At 36.2% G+C, this 21,490-nt stretch overlaps 1 protein-coding gene across 13 annotated transcripts in view; it reads right to left on the bottom strand.

Moving 5' to 3' along the window:
• Positions 1 to 2,239: 2,239 nt before the first annotated feature.
• Positions 2,240 to 21,490, bottom strand: part of unc-104 (kinesin family member unc-104) — a 34,192-nt gene continuing 14,941 nt past the window's right edge. Inside the window, exons 1-30 of one of the 13 annotated variants that reach the window (XM_018456621.1) lie at positions 20,116 to 20,433; positions 15,257 to 15,445; positions 15,075 to 15,157; positions 14,897 to 14,975; positions 14,202 to 14,547; positions 13,862 to 14,117; positions 13,746 to 13,748; positions 13,328 to 13,485; positions 13,084 to 13,223; positions 12,617 to 12,655; positions 11,740 to 11,877; positions 11,151 to 11,597; positions 10,854 to 11,059; positions 10,653 to 10,770; positions 9,839 to 10,011; positions 9,330 to 9,508; positions 8,574 to 8,711; positions 7,423 to 7,560; positions 7,208 to 7,326; positions 6,762 to 7,137; positions 6,602 to 6,692; positions 6,396 to 6,511; positions 5,775 to 6,318; positions 5,511 to 5,700; positions 4,777 to 5,024; positions 4,417 to 4,719; positions 3,491 to 3,778; positions 3,177 to 3,313; positions 3,006 to 3,107; positions 2,774 to 2,870 (exon numbers count right to left, since the gene is read on the bottom strand). In XM_018456621.1, coding sequence (XP_018312123.1) covers positions 2,774 to 2,870; positions 3,006 to 3,107; positions 3,177 to 3,313; positions 3,491 to 3,778; positions 4,417 to 4,719; positions 4,777 to 5,024; positions 5,511 to 5,700; positions 5,775 to 6,318; positions 6,396 to 6,511; positions 6,602 to 6,692; positions 6,762 to 7,137; positions 7,208 to 7,326; positions 7,423 to 7,560; positions 8,574 to 8,711; positions 9,330 to 9,508; positions 9,839 to 10,011; positions 10,653 to 10,770; positions 10,854 to 11,059; positions 11,151 to 11,597; positions 11,740 to 11,877; positions 12,617 to 12,655; positions 13,084 to 13,223; positions 13,328 to 13,485; positions 13,746 to 13,748; positions 13,862 to 14,117; positions 14,202 to 14,547; positions 14,897 to 14,975; positions 15,075 to 15,157; positions 15,257 to 15,356 — 5,352 coding nt within the window. In that variant the 5' untranslated portion in view covers positions 15,357 to 15,445; positions 20,116 to 20,433. Of the gene's footprint in view, positions 2,871 to 3,005; positions 3,108 to 3,176; positions 3,314 to 3,490; positions 3,779 to 4,416; positions 4,720 to 4,776; positions 5,025 to 5,510; positions 5,701 to 5,774; positions 6,319 to 6,395; positions 6,512 to 6,601; positions 6,693 to 6,761; positions 7,138 to 7,207; positions 7,327 to 7,422; positions 7,561 to 8,573; positions 8,712 to 9,329; positions 9,509 to 9,838; positions 10,012 to 10,652; positions 10,771 to 10,853; positions 11,060 to 11,150; positions 11,598 to 11,739; positions 11,878 to 12,616; positions 12,656 to 13,083; positions 13,224 to 13,327; positions 13,486 to 13,745; positions 13,749 to 13,861; positions 14,118 to 14,201; positions 14,548 to 14,896; positions 14,976 to 15,074; positions 15,158 to 15,256; positions 15,446 to 20,115; positions 20,434 to 21,490 lie in introns of those variants that run through there. The other 12 variants (XM_018456628.1, XM_018456627.1, XM_018456623.1 and 9 more) reach the window with 12 other exon arrangements.

Raw genomic sequence — 21,490 nt, 5'->3', positions numbered from 1 at the left:
AAGAGAATTGGTAGCAGACACTTTACAAAATTTTTTTTCAGACATTGACTATCTGGGCAATAGGAAATGTATTCGACGGCACGGGATGGAAACAAACAAATTAGGTTTCTGCTGTGCGTGAAATGTCTCAGTATTACATGTCGATCGTCATGAAATGCTATTATATACGTAATACCTATCAAGAGAATGAGTCCTTCTTTGACTACATCTCGGACACCACAGTCGCGTGAGTTAATATCAAAGATGTTAAAAGTTTTCCATGTAAGCTGCATGGTAGACACATGTATTTATAATGCCGTATCTTTTATCTAAAATCTGTTATACGTAAGAGAAGTTAGTGAAAGCCTCGGAACGATGCAATCGTTCATGATCTTGCGAGGAAATTATCAATTCGGATTGTTGAGCTTTAAAGGGATTTTCGCTCATCTCTTTAAGTTCTCTAGAAAAGAAAGAAACTGGAGAATCTCAGATCATTCTGTTTTTGAAAAAAATTAGATCGAATGATTGAATTTTTTCTGTAGCAACTTTAATTATAAATTCACTTTTTTAAAAACAAATTTTATCGTCATATATAATTCTAATTTTATTCATTACGTTCAAGCTACAAGTGAATTAACATTTGTTAATCCAAAATTGAATATTTTCTCGTTAGAGTAAGTTCGTCGACGCGCATTCGTCGCAAATACGTCCGAGGATGTGCGTGCCACATTACGTGGCAAATGTGTTTAAGGAGCACTGCTTAAATTCTAAGTAGACATGAAAACACGATGTATCAGAGTGTGATCTATATCCACAGATTAACGTAATTTTATCTATTTCGCATGCTGCGAGATACGAAGTGCGAAAATTCCAGCTTTGTTCTAGCTTCGTATCGTGGGTCTCGGTCGATTACAAATAGAAAATTTCTTATGACATTTGAATTTCTTATAACAGTGCCGCTTGCTTGCCGACTACGCGTATTTATTCGTATTTCGAAGAAGTTTTTCCAGTAATATTATTTCTCTGCTTATTGGAACATTAATTTTCTTTATGTGGAATCTCGCAACGACAATTTAAGACTTCGTATGATTCGCATAAAAAAATTTAAGATTTTGTATGATTCTCAAAATTTTCATCTCAAAATAAAAATAGGAAAAATATTTTTAGAACATATTTTTAAATGTATGCAACATTGCAACATAATGATTGAAGAAAAAAATTTAAATACAATTATACTCTCTCTTATAATTCCACATTAAAATTGCAAGAGTTTCATAAATTATCGTTGCAAGATTTCTACATTATTTTTAGACAAAGATTCTTAGAAACAGAGAGTTATAAGTGCTTAGTTATTGCTCGTATAGTCGATCTGTTCTTAAGAACTTTTGTTCCTTGCTTTTAAACTCTTTAACCCATTTGTATAATCAAAACAGTAGCTGTTAAGTACTAAAATATGACAGAAAATTTGCAAATATCTTAAGATATATAGAAGAGGATATAAAAATTATTTTATATCGAGGATAAATTATTCAATGCGAATAAATGTTTAAAATTACGTTAAAAGAAAGTATTCTACGAATTTTATGCTTCAAGAAGTAACGATTCTCTTCTTCCTTCCTACTTCATTGTAGTTTTTACATCTTAAATAATATTCGAATCTTTTTTTCATTCTAATACAAAGTTAGCGTTGTTGCTTTGGAGCAATGCTATCTTATTTTACAGTACGCGCGCGTTGCAACTAAAATTATTTGAATCTTTAATTAAGAAGGTAAAATCTTCATCGAGCGACGGCCGATCGATTGCGTGTACAACAACATATCCGATCTTTCATACGTACTTAAATCGGATAGCCAGTATCGATATATGTATCTAATTTGTTTGATCGAGTAAAAGGAAACGATTATTGAAAGAAATGGAAATGTAATCCTCATAGAAAATCGTCTTTACTCTTTAAACGATCGTTACGATACTAAAATGTTAAAATGCTTAGATAGAAAACTATCTTGAACGAATCTTATCAATTTGCCTGAATCAGTTTACAAAATGTTGCTCTTTTTTTTCTCCGTCATAATTTTTCGCATACTAAGCGATCGTTAAGCTTGCGTATGAAATTATTAATATCTTCTTATCTCTCGTTTATTTCGTTTTCTCTCTTTCTTTCTCTCCCTCTCTTTCTCACTCTCTTGCATACTTTTTCTTCTACATATATCTATAACGTGTATTCCTTATCCCGATTTTCAGTGATCGTCTTAGGAATATATTATTAGGCATAAATGCATCTTCTATCTTCCTCACATGTTGCGTACGTAAGAGGTATCGCGTAGTTACACGTTGATATACGCGTCACGGAAATAAAAATTCAACGAAAACATTCGCGCGCGATCTCGTCTCGTCGACGTGGAGAGCACTTCGAATGCGAATTCGAAATGTACGGAGAGACTCAAAAACGAACATTTTTTTTCCCAACACAGTGTAACCGAATGCATTTGTACGCGCATTTGTAACTTCTTCGAAAGACGAGCACCATCTTCTTTTTCTTTTCTCCTTTCTTCCTCATTCTGACTGCCCTATAATGTGCTAAGGGGACGCTGTGTAAAGTAAAACGTCGATATTAATATGCCGCCGATCGTGGATAGTCTCAAGGGACAGCTTCGCCTCCGCTTAGTCAATCAAAGACTAGCGGGAATCGAAAGTTGCAAAAGTCTTGGGACTCTAAGGCCGAGTGTGACCAACACAGCATTTTCTCCGACGCCTTTGCTATTGCACTCGTTACCCCGGCCATAGTGTCGACCACTCACTTGGTCTGATTGTTCTCCAGTTGTGGTGTCATGCCAATCGGCGCGCCATTGCTTAAATTCGGGGCAGCCGGACCTTTACGAGCAAGCTTCGATCTACGATAGTATTAAGTATTTTACCTATTGTTTCTATAATTTGCATGTATAAGATAATAATGTATAGTTAATTGGAGTCTTCATGATTTATATTAAGATAAACGGAGCGAAATTAATTCATGCTATTATACATGCCTAATTTGACCAGCTAGAAGAGGATTAATCGCATACAACCAGTCGTAGACCTCCTTATCACCTAAAGTCTGCAGCAAATATCCTCTGTGCTTGGTGACGACACTGCATAGACAAACATTTTAGTATATGTTGCACAATCACATCTGTACTTCCTTATTCACAACAATTTACCTGAAAGTATTCGGTACTTTCACCATGGCCAGCTGATCCTCAGAATATTCGACTTGAGCCGTAGCCAAATTAATTAATGCCCTTTCGACGGGATCTTTCTCCTCTCGGAAAATAAGAACATACGGTCGGCGAACAGCCTGAAATGATAAAGAAGAAACGCGCGAATATAAAATCTCTTTATATTAAGATCAATAATTTTAGAGTAAGAATAAATATTATCACATAATATGACTTGAAAATAATTTAACTATACTTAAGCATTGCTATCTCTTTTTTTAAATTAGATAACGTAAATTTAACGGTAAAGGACATACCACCCAGCGTTTCTTCCAGCCATTGGTTTTGTGCTCGAGAACGTTCAGATAGCCTTTCCGCGCGATTACCGGACTTATACGTATTTCCTCCACCTCTGGTACATACAATACCAGGTTCTCCTTCGATGGCGAGGATGATCCAAGCGGCGACGGCGCGACAGTACAAGTCTGATTAGCCGACTCGCTTGCCAATATACTCTCCTGAAGTTCTTGCAGTCTAGCCCTTTCCGGCGAACTCAACCTAAGGAGGCACGACTTAGACTTGCTCCATACTATTATACCAGCAGCCTGCAAGTAACACTCCAGCATAACCCCGACCATGAGCCAATCATGCTGGCGGTTGTCTCGGCACTTAAGTCTTAAATGCCACATTTTGAAAACGAACGAATGCGGAAGCAGATGTCTCGAAAGCTAAAGCCCATGGCACATACAAAAACGTAAGGCCGTAATACGTAAGCAGTAAAGAAATCGTAAGATTGGATTCGCTACTGGCCTTACGGTCTCTATCGTGATTGACCAATTCGCTTACTGATTATGTCTTACGGTCTTACGTTTTTGTATGTGCCATGGGCTTAAATCGATTTGAAAAAACATAATATTTGAGAAAGCGCGATAATACGTGGTGAGCCAAGCTGAAAAAAAATACGTGAATCGACCGCCGCTTTACACGACAATAAGTAAACAATGAGGTCAAACACCGTTTTTCGAATCGTTTCGAAGCATTCGGTGTCTTCATCCATGTCTCATTTCGTATGTATCGGAATGTAACAAAATTGTATAGCATATTAAGAGTACTCGGTAATGAATGAACCGAGATTTTTCGGATATTGAATTGGTTTTTTGGAGATGAACGTAATAATATGACAAAGCAAAGCATGGACAACCGTTACTAGCAAGAGTACTCAGGGGCATGCAGAGAGGGTTACCTGCTCTAAAAAATCGCTAGCTTTCGCATATACTGACTCTTGAGATGAAGACGATATGACAGAGGACATCATAGACGCGGATAAATCGGTTATGGTGTCTTCCCCTGGCGAAACATCGGATAGTAATATCGGTTCCTTGCTCGGGATTCTTCCTTGGATGAGTTTAATGTACTTAGTCGTTAATTCACGCTCTCTTTCAGTCATTTCCCAGGGTTCGTAAACGTCTTTACTCGTCGAACGTTTCAGTTTTACCGGGCTGGCATGTGGCTCGTTTGTGGCTTTTGCCACCATATTACACACGTCCTGTATCAGATTAAGATTATTATATACAATTCTATGTTATTTAATAATATAAAATACCTTTTCGCTCTTCGTAAAATCGTGCAGAGGCTTATTGCAGAATGGTACTTTGTCAATGCCAAGCTTCTCCCGCAACAATAATGTATGTCGCACTCTCTCCACTTCCTCCAACCTTGTCAATTTCTCGAGCTCCCACTGATGATCGAATATGAGACTGTCTCCACGCGGTCTCCATCCGTGAAGGTTCTCTTCACCCCGGACGTATGTGGAGCTCGTATCCAAGACGCGACGTTGACGTCTTTGAACTCCTATAAATATATAGGGAGGAAAAATGGATGGGTAACAAGAAACAGGAAAAAGTCAAAAATATAAATAAATATAAAACCATTATTGTTTATTGAATATTAATTGAAGAAATCTGTTTTACTGAGAAATAGTGCAGTGAAACAGTATTAATTGTCTTTTTTATATTAAGATTGTCTTTATATTAAAATTGTCTTTTTTATATTAAGATTAATATTTTAGAGTCAGAATAACCAACATTATCATAATATACAATTTTAAAATAATCCAATTATATTTAACTATTGCTTCCTTTCCTTTTTTTCAAATTAAGAACGATATTTTGATGTTGATAGTTTTAAGTATATATAAAGTTTTAAGTATAAAAGAGATATGTCGCAGATGGAATAATATAGTCAGAAAGATAATAGACAGAAAAGTGAGACGTTTATTCCATTTAAATGTGATATTAAGTAGAACACGGGACTACGCTATGGTTAGACATAACAAACCTGGGCTACCTGCTTCCGAAGAACGACGTAACACCAGTTCGTAGACGCCACTGAGTCGATTCGCTTCCTGGTTGCGATAGCTGCCACTAAATAGGTGCTTGAGTGAGCGTGGCCCTACTCTTGCGTCTCTCCCGTAGATGATCATGCTTAAATCTTTCGTGATAATCGCAGGTCTTCCACAATTCTCCAACTAAAACCGATATAAGTGAAAAGAATAAGCCTCCTGAAATGTTCCCACAAACCATCAAAATATCTAATACGTACCTCAAGATACGCGGAGATGGTCATGAAGATTTGTTCTCCGTAGGACGTGACTCGATTGAGCAGAGCCGAGTTGTGCAGAGAGCTGTCCCAGGCTGCTTCGAATCTGAACATGGTTCGATCGTCGCCAGGAATTTCGAGATACTCGCCCGGGAACAAACCCAGTGAAAGCACAGATGAGTCATTATCCTCTTCCTCGGGTTCCGGGGTATTTCGTATGCGGCCAACCACAAGTTCGCGTACGTCTTTCCATCTCAATTCGGAAGCCGGCTCGTGCACAATGGTGATTCGTATACGTCGCTGTATGCCTTGATGGAGCAGGAATAGTCCACGACATGGTAGATCGTCGCTATGGTCCACTACTGAAGGTACGTATTCGCCGTTCGGTGCCAATTCGCAGATCTCGAACCACACCAATACATCGTATTTGGCGTGCACATGCGAAGTGCTGGGAGACGGCAGAACACTCCCGAATTTCGGCGAACGAACTGGCTGGCTGATCGGTATGGATGGCGGTAGCATCCTCTTCGGTGGCTGTCGTACGCTGCTATGTGAATACGAATGTGATTATGAAATTTTCTTAAGCAAAATCTAAAAGAACTAGCATTCATGAATAACACTCACTATTCCAGTTTCGCATCTTTGTGCAACGGATGTTGCTGATAATGACCAAACACTTCAAAGACAATAGGTTGAGTCTTCAGATATTCTAAGAAGGATTTGGTAACCGTGACTGTAATCTGTATTAATCAAGAGATATTATTGATTAGCAGGCTTTAACTTTGACAAAACTTTAGACCTGAGATATATTCTCTTTATATTCAACTCACGTTTTGTACGTGATAAAATCCAGGTGGATTACCCTTGCCCGTGTTCTTTACCGGCTCTGTCGAAAAAGCTTCATCATGTCGATGTAGGAAGCTATAAAAGTAATTACTTTGCAGGTCATATGTTACATGTTAAAACAAGCCGAAACAGACAGACACTTACTTGAACTGACAGAAAATGTCAGCGTACTCCGTGGAAATACCCATAGCTTGTAGGACCGTTACCCTGAAAGTGAATTCTGCACCGGGTTGCAAGTGATCCGGCAACTCTTCCTCCTTCATATCGCTCGAGACTGAGCTATCACCTCTGCCGCTGTCGGCATCTCCTATATCATCCTCATCTTTCATATCCTTCTGATTAATCTCGTTATGCCCTTCGACCACGCGGTCCTCGTGCAGCATAATCTGTCGATTCTTCTCTAGAGTTTGAGCCAGGAGCGAGTTGCGTTTATTATGCTTATGTCCGCCAAACAAGTCGTCCTCAAAGGAGATTCGGGCTGATTGTCTGACGCCACTTGAGTATTCACTGTTTTCCTCTTCTAGAAGAAGGGTTCGTTATGTACATCTTATATATACGAGAGAAATGTGAAATGTAGATACGCTACGCACCAACTACGGCTTGTACAGCGACTCGCAAGTAACCCTTAACGTCGCCCTTCTCGTTTACGATAGCCACTTTGTGGATCAGTGGTACCGGATACATGAGATTGCTCAGATATACGAAAGCTCTGAAAAATTTTACATCAGATTAACATAATAATAAAAGGCAAAAAGAGAAGAAAAAACCAGGAAGATCGTGGTGGTATTTAAATTCGTTCGTTTACCTGCCGACCATGCGGAACCACGGAAATCGATCGTAAAATGGATCGCCTCCCGTAATAGATTCGATATTGAAGTCCGGAGACGTCGGTGAGAGCTCGGCCTCATTGTGATACATTTCGCGCATCAGCTCTAGCCTTTGCCTGGAAAGCAGACGAAATTATCGTTTACTGCTATTTCCAATAGCAAGAAGTTATGCGAATGCAATCGTAACTCGTGTGTTAAGTCGTCCAAGTGTGTTTTAATTTGTCTAAAATTTCTTCGTGTAGATTTCTCTCATCGGATATTTGGTATTCAACATTTTTTACCTTTTACCTATATGTGTTTAGCAGAAAATTATATGTGTATATACATATATATATAAAATTATATATAATATGAAATTATATATATGTATATATAATATTTTCATGGGGTTATGAGTTTAAGCAACCTTTTCCATCAAAAAATTTTGTTTCATAATAAGGGCAAATGTTATTTATATAATATTTGCAAGCAAGCGCTATGTAATAATTTATAAAAAAATATTGAAATATAATATATATATATATATATTTGTTATGAAACCTGAAATTTCGAGTCTTCCCTTTACGTGTTTAATATTTCTTTTTTCTTCATCACTTTCTTGATCGAGCTGATTATATGTACGTGCATGACAAAGTTGGAAAGCGAAATAGTGAGGACACGAGCTCAGCAGGAGATAATTATAGAAGATGTGTCGGTGTTGAGATAGACGTGCACAGAATGCGACGAGACGCTTTTCTTAACATTCAGACAGTAATAGAGATGTTCACAGCAGCGGAAGCGGTGCTGCGTAAACGATGGCATAACTTTTGGCGAGCCGAGGGCTCGTACTCATTCCAATCCGCTTTGTGTCGTTTGCGCTACAAATCTATCAAAAGAAACCATGCAGATTCAACTGATAAGTTTCGCGAATTCAAAGTGCAAAGCCCGTTTCGTTTGTATCCGCGCCGGAGGGCACAACGTTACCATATACCGAGAAAAGCCTCTCAAGACAGACAGAGCAAAAAACGACAAAACGCATGGCGGTGAAAACGGACTTTTGCGCCAGCGATAAGGGGATTCTTCGAAGGCCGAGGGCGTTTAAAGCGTATTACATGGCGAAGAGGAGAGCCTCGCGTATTCGAGCACCAACCTCGAAGGCAAAAGATTTGCGAGCGAGAACTTCGGATTAGAGTAGACCGTAAGACATTGGAAAATATCCTCTTTGGCCTCCGGAGTGCTGGGGCTCGAGTCCTCGTTGTACACATGTCGCATCAACTCCAAGCGCTGTCTACAAGTCATACATGTCATTACTTCGCGTGAGTGGGCCGTGCGATCCCTTTAAGCCGAATGCGGACCGAGTCTTACTTTAGTATAAGCTGCGAATTCGCTCTCGCTCAATTAGCGAAAAAAGGCCCGAGACTCAAAATTCAACTCGTATGATCTTAATCATCGTGCAATGCCCAGCGCGCGCAGAAGAATTTTTGATCGTCTCGCGTCTGCATATTGTTATAAAAATGTTTAGTTTTCGTATTACTTTTGACGCGAGTCGATAATCTTCATAGTTTTCATTGAGCGCGCGAGAAGTGCATTCGTGCGACGATAACGAAAACAAAAAAGAAATCGTCGAACGTTGCATGAGAAAAAGATCTTGTTTTATAATGAGGAATTAAAATACAATTGTAGAGAACATGCTATATATGAATGTATAAATTTGGTGATTTAATGCCATTGTAATTTAGTTAGAAAATTACTTCATAGAGTATTGTTAATTTTGTCGATAAATTTTGATGATTATCAATAAAAATTACTTCTTAGCGGCAAAATATATTTTATCTGTACCAGCACGAATGCTCTGTTAATTAAACAAGAGCCATCGTAAAATGTAAAATAGAGCAATAAAGCAAACCTTAGCTTGTCCAAGGTCCAGTAATGCGTAGCACCATTTTTTATATCTTGAACTTCTACGGCGACGATCGTGCGTGGGAATGGTCTTTCATCTTCTTCTTCTTCATCCATAATGGGCAAGAGATCCAGAGGTAAGGGCGAATAAAGAGTGTCCGTGAGTAAGGTAAATTGGAATTGAACCTAGAAAAGAAAATTAATGTTATAAAACCCATTATACAACGGAAATATTTTTCCTTGGTTTTTTTTAATTTAACATATTTAACAGATACCATTTTTGTGTAAATTTTCTTTGTGCAATATTAAATTCTACAAATGACTATCATTACATTCGAAAAAGCACATATGCGTAGATTATGCGAAGATCATACGGATAAACGTAATTCACATCGTTATTAACATTAAAAGAAGTTCAAAGTTTATATTCGAAAGTATACGGGAACAGAGGTGCAGAGGTAATAAACGCCAGTGAAAGAAAGCCAAGAATTTTCCGTCGTACATCCGCGACTATACCTTCTTTTTTAGTTCAACGGATATAGCATTAGCCTCTTTAAGGAATATCGCGTTGCCCCAAAGATCGTCCCGTAAACTCGTGAATTGATGATATTTCCACTTGCGGAAGGCCCAAGCGGCCAGTTGAAACTCTCTCTCGGTCCAGTTGCTCTCTGCGTCAAACAATGGGTTGACTGAAATGCAAGCCATTACGAGGCAAAACAGTCAGAGAAGCCAAGCGTTTGATGAAATAATACCAGTTACTTTATTAACACTTTGACTGCCATATCATTCATATATTTGGATAACGTATAAAATTTGCAAAATCTTGTTATTCATTTACGAGCGGCAATTTTATTTACCTGATTTAAGAATTATTTCACTAAGTATTTAAAGCATTAAAGAAATAATATAAAGTATTTAAAAAACTATTTTCGATCAAAGCGAGTCTTATAAGTACTTGGTAACATTCATATGTGAATATATAAATACAATTCTCTCTTATTTGTGTTTAAACACTTCTCGGTCTATTTAATTTAATATTGTAATATAAATTATATTAAGACACAAAAAACAACAAACTATTAAAGAAATATACTTATTTATTAAGCTCAGCTTAATGCTGAATCAGCTTATCAATCGAAGTGTCATATTTCGAATGTGCTATGTCTCATCGACAACATAAGGCCTTGTAGCATGCAGTAAACTTTCAATGGTGTGAAAGACATTTGTGTAAGTCTGAAGAGTTACGTGGAAGTAGGACAATGCCCAGTCGATCAGGCATAGCTATACCAAAATATATTAAGACTCGAAAGCGATATTTTTCCACACTCACCGAAAATATCTTCCTCGATGTTGTTGAAGTCTTCTGGCGTATAACTGCTATACATAGACATTGTCATACTTTGTTCTTCCACTTGCCTCTGTAGCGCATCTATCCGTGCTTCATAGCTCTATTCACAGAAACAATCAATTGTCACAATTAAACGACGTATTAAAAAGATATGATGTATGTATTCGTATTATATTATCGTACTTTTCGCTGCTCTTCAAACAATTGATCAGCTTCCTCCTTCTCTTTACGGAACTGTTCCTCCAGTACAAGTAGTCTCTTTTCCATTTCAACCTTTAAATCGATTCCCTGTTTTTCTAATAACTCGACCTGTGCGAAATTCCAGTCCGCTAATGGTTCGTTATTGCCGGGAGTTTCTGCCGGAGAGCCGTTCGCTATCCGTTCACGTACTGCAAATTATACACGAAGATGTAATATTTTATTCATACATTTCAGTAAATGTTTATAATTCATGAACAAATAAATCCGAGTATTACATACCTTGGTCTGGGTGATTAAATCGGAAAACATGGCTTTTTCCCAAGATGACACGTGAGCCAGTCGTTAGGATAAGTGGCTCGGTTACTTCGCGACCATTGATATAAATCAAGGCTCCGTTCTTCGGTATGAGAGTTATAATCCCCTCGTGGTTCTCGAAAACGCAGTGCTCCCTAAGTATGTGTGGACCACACAGCTGGATATCCTGAGGTACGTGCGCCTCAGCACTACCAATACGTGTGAATCCATCCTTGATGTAATAGATCAGACATTCTGACATGAGAGGATCCTCATTCAGATTTACCAAGTGCGGTGTCTTCTTAGGAGAGAAGACGCCCACTGTGACTCCATCCTCTTTCACAGCAACTCCCATTTCAGCGAAAACTGCCTCGCGTTGCAAGCGAATCGATTCGGTTCGTTTCAGCTTCTCTTCCCATGTTTCGTTCAGTTCTAAAACAAAAGTAGAATCAAATAAAAAGAATACCTACTATACGGATACTTGTTAATTTTTGCGCTGTGTATTTAAAATTGATTATCAATGAGATAAGAATAGAAAAGACTATCAGAATAATCGCAGTTTGCAATTACGTACCTGCGATTAATTTTTCAGACGCTTGCAACTGTTCAACCGCCTCTTCGGCAATGGTGGATGTAGTATGAGAAGAAATTCTTGGTCGAGTTTCCTTGGTGTCTTCTTCGTTTCGCTTGTTCGTTCTAATAATTTCATCCCCTGCAAAATGAGGACCATTAGGAGTCAAGAAAACGGCGGTTGTAATATTTAAAATAGCAAGCCTGCGTCAGAGTCGGTATCGTGAGTCGTATAAACATCAAAAGCCATAATTAAAGCAGTGGCGTAGATGAAGAGAAGTATTTCAGAAGCTGTAAAGTTTGTATTGTTGCTATATAATATTCATTCTAAAAACGTAGAAACATAACTAGTGGACTGATACTTTTTTACAGAGCACCGGCATGCTCTAATGAATATAAGCATGATCTAATCGCCGTTTGATATCTATTATATGCACTTTCGATTATAAATTCAATTAACTTGGCATCCTCATTGTGTCACACATTTTCTCTCTTTCATAAATGTAATATTTTATTTTTAAAATATATTTTTACTTTTATAAATAGAAGTATAATCAATTATATTAATCTAGATTTAAATTCATATAAATTTTAAAAATTGTGAAAAAAGTTGCTAATTGTATGAAATATGAGAGGGGAGCGCAATCAATAGACATTAACAAGACAAATACATACAGTAAATGATGAAAAGGAAATTCGCGAAGCAAACGTACAAAAATTAAGAAGATCGACATATATCAATGACAAGTATTATGCGCTTAGCGATGAAATAAGAGCGCATAAACAAAATAAAACAATAAAATATCTACGAAAGAGGCGCAAGAAATGCCAATCTTGGCTGTATTTTTTGCTTGCAATGGATTGTTAACATTTTTACTTACTAGGTTCTTTCTTTTCGTATGTAACTTTACCATCTGGCCCTACGTCGAGCGCAAGGAAAACAAAGAGAAGAATACTATGTGAATGGATTGCCTGTCGCGCGCTGTGCAATTGCAATTAGTTTATAGCAGCCAAGAATTCACGTTTGCGACACGTGCATTCAGCATTGTGATTCTCTGAATAATTTCTGTTATAATCTATGCAATTATTACCATTAAATTAGTCAACAATTGGCATAATAGATAATGAGTTATATTTATGACGAATAGCACTTCAATATTCTGCATATTTCGCGAATTTAAATAGACGATTTTAATTTAAGATTTATTTATATTTAATTATTATTCAATTTAACATATCTATATATAGTCTGTCCTCGTCTGTATATGCTTTCCATAATAAAAAGTCCTCTAATTCGATTTAATGTAATGATTTCTAATAATTTTCTAAAAATGCCTTTGCAATTTACCTTCTTGTACGTCGATGCCCTCTTGCTTTAAAAGTTCGCGTAATTTCTGTATCTCTTCCTTAAGTTCTCTGATAAGTCTGGCATTCGCGTCCTCGTTGACCACGGCTTTGCAGACAATTTGTTTCGCTCTGTCCGCATATCTGCGAATAAAACGTAAGCCTGTTAGCATTAATTAAACGCTTAATTAATTAATTCAAATGTCAAGAAATAGTTCGAAAAATATATAGTAAATAATAAATCTTACCGTAAAGTTGAAAGCGTCTCATCGTAATTGATGTCGGCAGGACTAACTGCTGCAATCATAGCAGTTTTCGAATTTCCGCCCAAGTTCTCCCGCAACAACCATGTTAAAACGGAGTCTCTGTATGGTATAAAATCGGCTTTCTTCTTCTTTTTTGTTGCCTATAGAGAAACACAAATTTGTCGATAATCATTATCGATGCTTTCCATTTGGCGACACAAATCGACACAAGTATCTTTCTATCTTTATTATTCTCTGAATGTCAAGAAAAATAGAATATTTTTGTCGACTTGTGTCACTAAATGGAAAGCACCAAATATGTTACATAAAATACTACAATTAAATATATTATTTTAACGTGCAATACTTATTATAATTAAATATATTCTTTGAATTATAGTATTAGTTTTAATGAACTTACCGCCTGACAATCCAAAGCAGCAAACAAGTCAAATAATGACATAAATATAATAATTAATATAAAATAAATTCAATACTTAATGTAACACACAGATTTGAGTAAAGTATGATACTTACAATTTCGGCCAGGGCACTGATAACCTTCCCGAGAGTCGTCAGACTCTTATTAATGTTGGCTCCTTCTTTCAATCGTGTCCCTTTTGCACCCGTTGAATCAGCTCTCTCGGATCCGGCTAAATCGACCAGCGATATTTTGCTAACTTTTTCCGTCATCAAACCAGTGATACTATCCTGTTGTTGTTGTGTAAAGAATATCGTGAAAACTGCGTGCGATCTGCTAGATGTTTCATTCATGTTGGTTGCTGCGACAGTCCTAGAATATATTTTCAATAACACGTATTGTATACAATGCTATAAAAATTTTTGCAAAATTTTAGTTACAAAGCATGAAACCAACCTGGCTTTGTTACCTTCGTCTATGAGATCATGAATGTCTTCATATGATAATACAGCTAACTTGGAAAGATCTTCGACGTAAGGTCCGTAAAGAGGGTGTTCCCTTACTCGAAGATTTCCCCTATTTTTCGGATTTAACAAATCGCGCACCCTCTCGCAATAGATTTCCATATAACTCACTTCTACCGAGTATTTCAATCGCTCATTAGATGTGTAACTGATTTTCCTAAACAGATCCTTGCAAATCTGTGGTATTATCCCTTCCTGCCCTTCTTCTTGCTTGCCCATCATAGTGTAAGATTTACCGGCGCCAGTTTGACCGTATGCAAAAATGCAAACGTTATAGCCTGTATCGCAAAATAAAATAAAAAGAATTGTACCTTGTTTGTCAGTAAAACCAATACAAATTAATCAAATTTTGTTTTGAAAGATAATGATCTTTACAAATTTATCTAAGAATTAAAATTATTAATAACATAGGATTAATAAATTATTAATAACATGTAATTATGTACAATTATTTTTCATACAAAAAGTATTATTTACTATTTATTATTTACTATTTTTAAATTAATTCATTTAACAACACAAACACACACATCATTTAAAATATAATATTGTCTTAATTATTTCTTTAAACGGTTTTTTAAACAAATTGTTAGAGATGTCATTTATGTATTGTTAATTAATATTTACCTTCAAAAGCATGCTCCAACATTTCTTCACCGATATCCTTATAAACCATAAGCTGAGACGAGTAATTCTCATCATTTGGCTGTAATAATTTAAAAAAATTAAAAATTAAGTTTTACCCCAATTAATCATAACGGCATCGCGTCAATAACTACTATATTGAAAAGGTATAGATACTTACGTCCATAGAAAAGTAGGAATAGTCATAATTGAAGCTCTTGACCGCTTCTTTGCTTCCTGGTGTAGCTTTTGGATTCACTATGGCTGCAACAGAAAAAGCAACGAATCAAATGTGTACACGATAAACTAATAATTATTTCATAAGTTGCTCGATTTAAGCTGCATGTTAGAAGTAGTACTTACAAGTAGTACTCCCCGTCATTTCTATGATACATTGTGCCTGACGACTGACCTCACGATAGTTGAAGGGCCGTACCCTCACCGCCACCTTAACCGACGACATTTTTTCCTGTTTTTTTCTTCTCTTTTTAATTTAACGTCGGGTCAAGCCGGCGGCGGTGCTGGCGATAACTTCCTCTCTCACTCGTCTCTCTATAACAAAATAACGTCTCGTTAATTGTGTCGCTATCAAATTAATCAATTTTACGTTTAATATCATTTATTGCGAGTACGTGACAAAAAATCTGCTACGAAACTACTCTCTAGTCTTCATATCTAAGAATATATCTCAGTTATTAATATATTATTCCGATAATACTTTTCCACGGAGGTGAATAAGAAAAGAGGAAAAAAAAACGTAGCGCGCAGTTTGCACGATATATTCGCGCGCGGAATATTTTTCACATCGTTAATCGTTGATCTAAATTACTGAAACCAAACAGAGTATCTTACAACACATATTCTTAGGGATCATATAAGATTCACATGTCTTTTTGTTAAATTAAAAACGCACGGTATATTTTTTCGTGCCCGAAATATTTTTCATGTAGGGGAAATTAATCGTTGACTTACTTAAACTACTAAAACTAGATAAATCACTTTACAACAACTTGTTCTTAAATATTATATAAGATTCACATGTCTTTTTATTAAATTCAAAATGTACGGTATATTTTTTCGTGTGCGGAATATTCTTCAGATACGGAAATTGTTAATTATTGATATAAACCACTGAAACTAGATAGATTTGTTACATCAGACTTGTTACATCAGATTTGTTATATCAGACTTGTTTTTAAGGATTATGTAAGATTTATAGGTCTGTTTTTATTATATTTAAAATGCCGTAGTTTTTTCTTGAGTATAATATTTTTCATGCAGGGATCGTTAATCATTGATCTAAACTACTGAAAACAGATGGATCACTTTATATCAGACTTATTATTAAATATCATATAAAATTCACAAATGTGTTTTTATTACATTTAAAATACATTATTTATTTTTTATCGTGTGCGAAATATATTTTTTATGTAAGAATCGTTAATTGTTGACCTAAACCACTAAAATTAAATGGATCACTTTACATTAGATTCATTTTTAATGACTGTATAAGATTGATTCATACTTTTGTCAAATTGAAATTTGAATTGCGCTTTACTTGATTTAAATTTATGCAAATATGTTGTCTAGTGTCTCATTATGGCCCATCTACAATACACGTAGTAAGCTTGATTTAAGAAGTAAGAGTAAGAAATTGACCAATCACAATCGATTATTCTTTTCACAATCGACTGTGATTGGTCAATTTCTTACTCTTACTTTTTAAACCAAGCTTACTTCGCATATTGTAGACAACGCCAGACATAAGAGATTTCAACGTTAGAATTCACATAATAATTGGCCGGTTGAATGTGATAACGACACTTTATAGATATATTTACAAGTCATAAGAGACTTGTGCGGGCCATTGATCCGTCCAAAAATACGTGAATTATTGGATACGGGAGAATAATTAATTAGTACTGTGACCGATCTATATTTGTAGAAAACCGAAGACGTATCATATTAATGCGAGAGACGAAATATTCATTTTAACTAATCGGTGAGCATTTGCAGGAAAGAATGAACGAACTCGACGAGAAATAGAAACAAATCAATTTTCCAAATATTCGATTAGTTTTCGATCAAATCTCACGATATCATATTATGTCAGAAAAAAACTTACTTAACGAAGAATCAAGCTCATTTTATTTTCTATAAGTATTCACAAATCAATATTGTTAATACAAATGATGAATGTCATATATTACAAAGGTATACTGACGTCATTATATGTCGATGTGAGGAGTATGTGAGATAATTCATTCATGCATTGCTCAGAAAATTGTGCGTGTAGGTCGATAATTAAAAAAAATACGACGTATTAATATATTATATACGTCAGTATTAATGTGTGTGTATATGTATCTATTATTAAATACATACAAGTGTATTAATATTGTCAAAGTGCAAAAAACATATTTCCTTTTTTGATGTATTATTTAAATTTGATTATTTAAAATTATTTAATTTTTCGATGTGTTATTTAAATTTGTCCATTTAAAATTATTTCATTTTTCCATTTATTAAATTTGTTCATTTTAAATTTTATTTTTCGTGTGATATTTAAAATAAGTGTGATATTTAAAGTATATTAACTATCTGTAAGTTGATGGATGACAACCAGTTGTCAATATTTCTGTTGAAATTCCGAAAGGATTGAACCTGAAAGCATGGAAATTGCGCAACTTACGCGTGTAAATTAGTTATCAGGAGTTGTGACGTCTTACGTAAAAATTCGCATGAATGCATAATCGAATCTGACCGATGCTAACAAGACGGAGAAGCTTCTCAATATGCGATACTAACGTGATTCAGTGAGGGACCATCTAATTAAACTTACCCTTGCTTATATTTCTTTTAACAAAGAAGAGAATTGTATTTGCTTTTCGATAAGCTATTCATTACTATTTGAGAAGTTTCGACTTAAACTGAGATCTTGATAATTTATAAATTATGAGAAGATTATTATAAAAATTATAAATGAATAATGCTTAACGAGATAATGGAAGAATAGGATAATTAGAAGAGAAAAAGATAGCAGGAAACGAAATAATGAAAGAATTAGGAAGGATAATGAGATAAGAGGAGAAAATTCCTCCTTGAAATAAATATCTCGGTTAGTCGCTACTGGCAGGAAACGGAAATGTAATATGTATCACATATGGATAATTTGTTAAATATATAACGCATTTTTTTCACATTATTGTAATGAATTTTACAAATATCAACATATTAACATAATAGATCACTGCTAACTAACGCTATCAAAATTTTTAAACATTTACTAAAAATAAACATCTAATAGAATTTTAAATGGCTACACAACAATGTAAAGTAAAAAGTGTGCTATTCAATAATAATTTTTAATTTCATTAATTACACAGGTTTACAAGGTTTTTATTACAAAAGAAGCAAGAGGTTTATCCGAAGGAATTCAGTGCGCTGAATTCAAATCTGACCTCAGAATGGCGCCATCACGTCAGGATTTTGAGATATTTTAACCTAAAAGTGCAAAAATGGCTGTTTTAGGGCATTATTAGAGTTCACTCCTGGTTGCAGAGAATTTTATGGACAAAAACTAAACAAAGTACCCTAAAGTACGAGTCTTGCCCTTCAATTTCCATTTTGGAACGTTCAAACAGGTTTTTTTTTCACCGAGATACAGCAGATTTAAGTTTTTACTGCATACAGAAAATCAAATAAAGCGATGATGTTCATTTGAAATACCTTAACCCTTTTGATTTTGAGCAATTCTGGAAAAAAGAGTTTGTAGTTCAAAGGGTCCCGAGGGTCGCTGCTCACGAATCTGGACTCAGATTTCCAAAATTCAAGATGGCGAATTGAATATGGTGGACGTCGATCCAGAAAATTTAGTCTTGAATTTTGGAAATCTGAATCCAGATTCGTGAGCAGCGACCCTCGGGACCCTTTGAACTACAAACTCTTTTCCAGAATTGCTCAAAATCAAAAGGGTTAAGGTATTTCAAATGAACCAACATCATCGCTTTATTTGATTTTCTGTATGCAGTAAAAACTTAAATCTGCTATATCTCGGTGAAAAAAAATCCTATTTGGACGTTTCAAAATGGAAATTAAAGGGCAACTCGTACTTTATGGTACTTTATTTAGTTTTTGTCGGTAAAATTCTCTACAACCAGGAGGAAACTCCAATAATGCCCTAAAACAGCCATTTTTGCACTTTTAGGTTAGAATATCTCAAAATCCTGACATGATGGTGCCATTCTGAGGCCAGATTTGGATTCAGCGCACCAAATTCCTTCGGAAATCAATATAAAGTTTCATGTGATATTAAATACTTTAATTTGTAGACCTGTGTTATTAATCATATTTCGCAATATTTTATCATTATATACAGGATGTCTCACGACATTTTCGCATTTCCTTTGAAGAATGTATTCTTGAGATAATTTTGAGACGAAAATTCTAATACAAAAATGTCGAGGCTATAATAATTTTTGAATTATAATTGGTTAAAGATAGTTTGTAATTTAAAAACTATTATAGTCTCAATATTTTCGTATTAGGATTTTTGTCTTAGAATATTCAAAAGAATCCAGAAACAATAATAGAGGCTATAAAAGTAAAATGGTTTTTGACTTATAAGCATTTAAAGTTAGCTTATAATTCAAAAAATTATTGTAGTCTCGACATTTTCATATTAGGATTTTCGTCTCAAAATTACCTCAAGAATATGTCCTTAAGAAGAAAGGCGATAGTTGTGAGACACCCTGTATATATATATATATATACGTTTATAAAAATTGTATTGTAAAATATACGTGATAAGATGTACAAAATTTGCTGGGCAGACAGTATATTAAGAATATTAGAATAAGAACCGAAGGAGCTTTGAACTCTAGCATCTGGCAGAGCCTACCATTTCTCGAGAGTGTTAAAAAACACGCGAAAGATCGCCTAAAAAACCGCGATGTGACAGCTTTGAGGAAATCGAAGAGATGATCAACGATCAGATTTCCGGAAGAAACGTCCCTTCTATGACAAGGCCGTTCCTGTAATCGATGTGCAAAACATCCATCACGGCAGCGGCGTGATCGATACGACAGCGTATCCGAGTGTAGTTCGCCGGAGGAAGGTCCGGAAGGGGTGTGAGGCGGGCACGGTGTGTATATGTGGATTTTTACGATCGATCGTCTTCATGCTCGGAGGATACGACGTCGTACGGACGTCGGGCTTACCTCTTCTCGGCGAAAAGAGAGCGCCGAAGGAGGGGTCAAGCAGGAGTGCTAAGAAAAGACCGAGGATGTCTCGATCGCGATCCAAGATCCTTTCCCTTTTGCGTCAAGAAAAAAAAATGATGTACGAGCGACGAGGCGAGAAGGAGAGATTCGCAGATGACACTACTCGCGACGACGTTCTTCGCGGTACAACGGCGTTCTTCACTTCACTCTACGTCACTACGTCGGCCATCCGTTGAACGATCCGCGACCTGCGAGAACCTCGGCAGCCACGTAGGCGGACATTATAGCGCGTGTATACTTGCGCGCACGCATACGAGTTACGAGCCACAGATTATCAAAGAAAAACGAGCCACCCTGCACTGTGCCTGCTCTATCGTCCGCCGAGCAGACGTTCAGCTTCGCCACCCCCGTTGCAACACCACCCCGGAGTCGTAGCGAGTGCCGACAATGTTACACCGCGAGCGCCTGCGTGCTACCTCGTCCGTCGTCCGTCGTCCGTCGTTCATCGTCGTCGTCGTCGTCGTCGTCGTCGTCGTCGGGGACGCGAAGTCGTGCACGTCTAGGGTAGGGATGCTTAAGTTTAGTAGGGTACTGCTATCTTCCTACCCCTTCGCTATCGAACCGAACGCGGATATCGATACTTCCTTCTAAGAAAAACGCATTCCTTGTGACGATCGAAATGCCTGAAATTTCTAATGTAATCGATCAATAAGAATAATTAATACGCATCCGTTTCGTTTTTCAAGCACACGATGACATTTATCTGATATCACAATTATAAAATAAAAGACACTAAGACTTGAAGGATTTTATATATTATAATTTTTCGTATTTTAAGTTCACGAAATTAAATAAAATGCTATTTATTTTCTTATATTCTACATTATTATCTATTTTAGAAATTGTAAAATGTTTAATAGTCTAATTTATTTCTTAACCTCTTGATTCGCTTTTTCCTCAATTAATTATTATTGTAAGTTATCAGTATTCCTAGACCTTCCATACATTTTGGAAAAGATAAGGTTAGATAAACGAAAAATGATCCACGTGTGTAGACTACGTCATCTCTTTTTATATCTTCATAGAATTTGCATAATCAACTAAAACATTTTTACTCTCCATAAAGTTTTTTATCGTCTGTATTTAATATTCGCAAATGAAGAATAAAAATATCCTGTACCCTATTAAATTAAAGCATCCCCTGTCGCACCCTATGTCTCAGGTTACCGTGCCACATTTTAACCTCCACCAGGGGGAGGAGGTGGGTGCCATGGCACGCGCGCGAGCGCCTTGTAGGCGGCTTCTGTAAGGGGTTGTAATGTTTGTTCTGCCACGCGCGCAACTGCGAGCTCATGATTTCCACGCTGAATGG

Source organism: Mycetomoellerius zeteki, unplaced genomic scaffold (genome assembly GCF_001594055.1).
Source record: "Mycetomoellerius zeteki isolate Tzet28-1 unplaced genomic scaffold, Tzet1.0 scaffold583, whole genome shotgun sequence".
Lineage (NCBI taxonomy): Eukaryota > Metazoa > Arthropoda > Insecta > Hymenoptera > Formicidae > Mycetomoellerius > Mycetomoellerius zeteki.
This window is presented reverse-complemented; position numbering and strand designations above follow the sequence as displayed.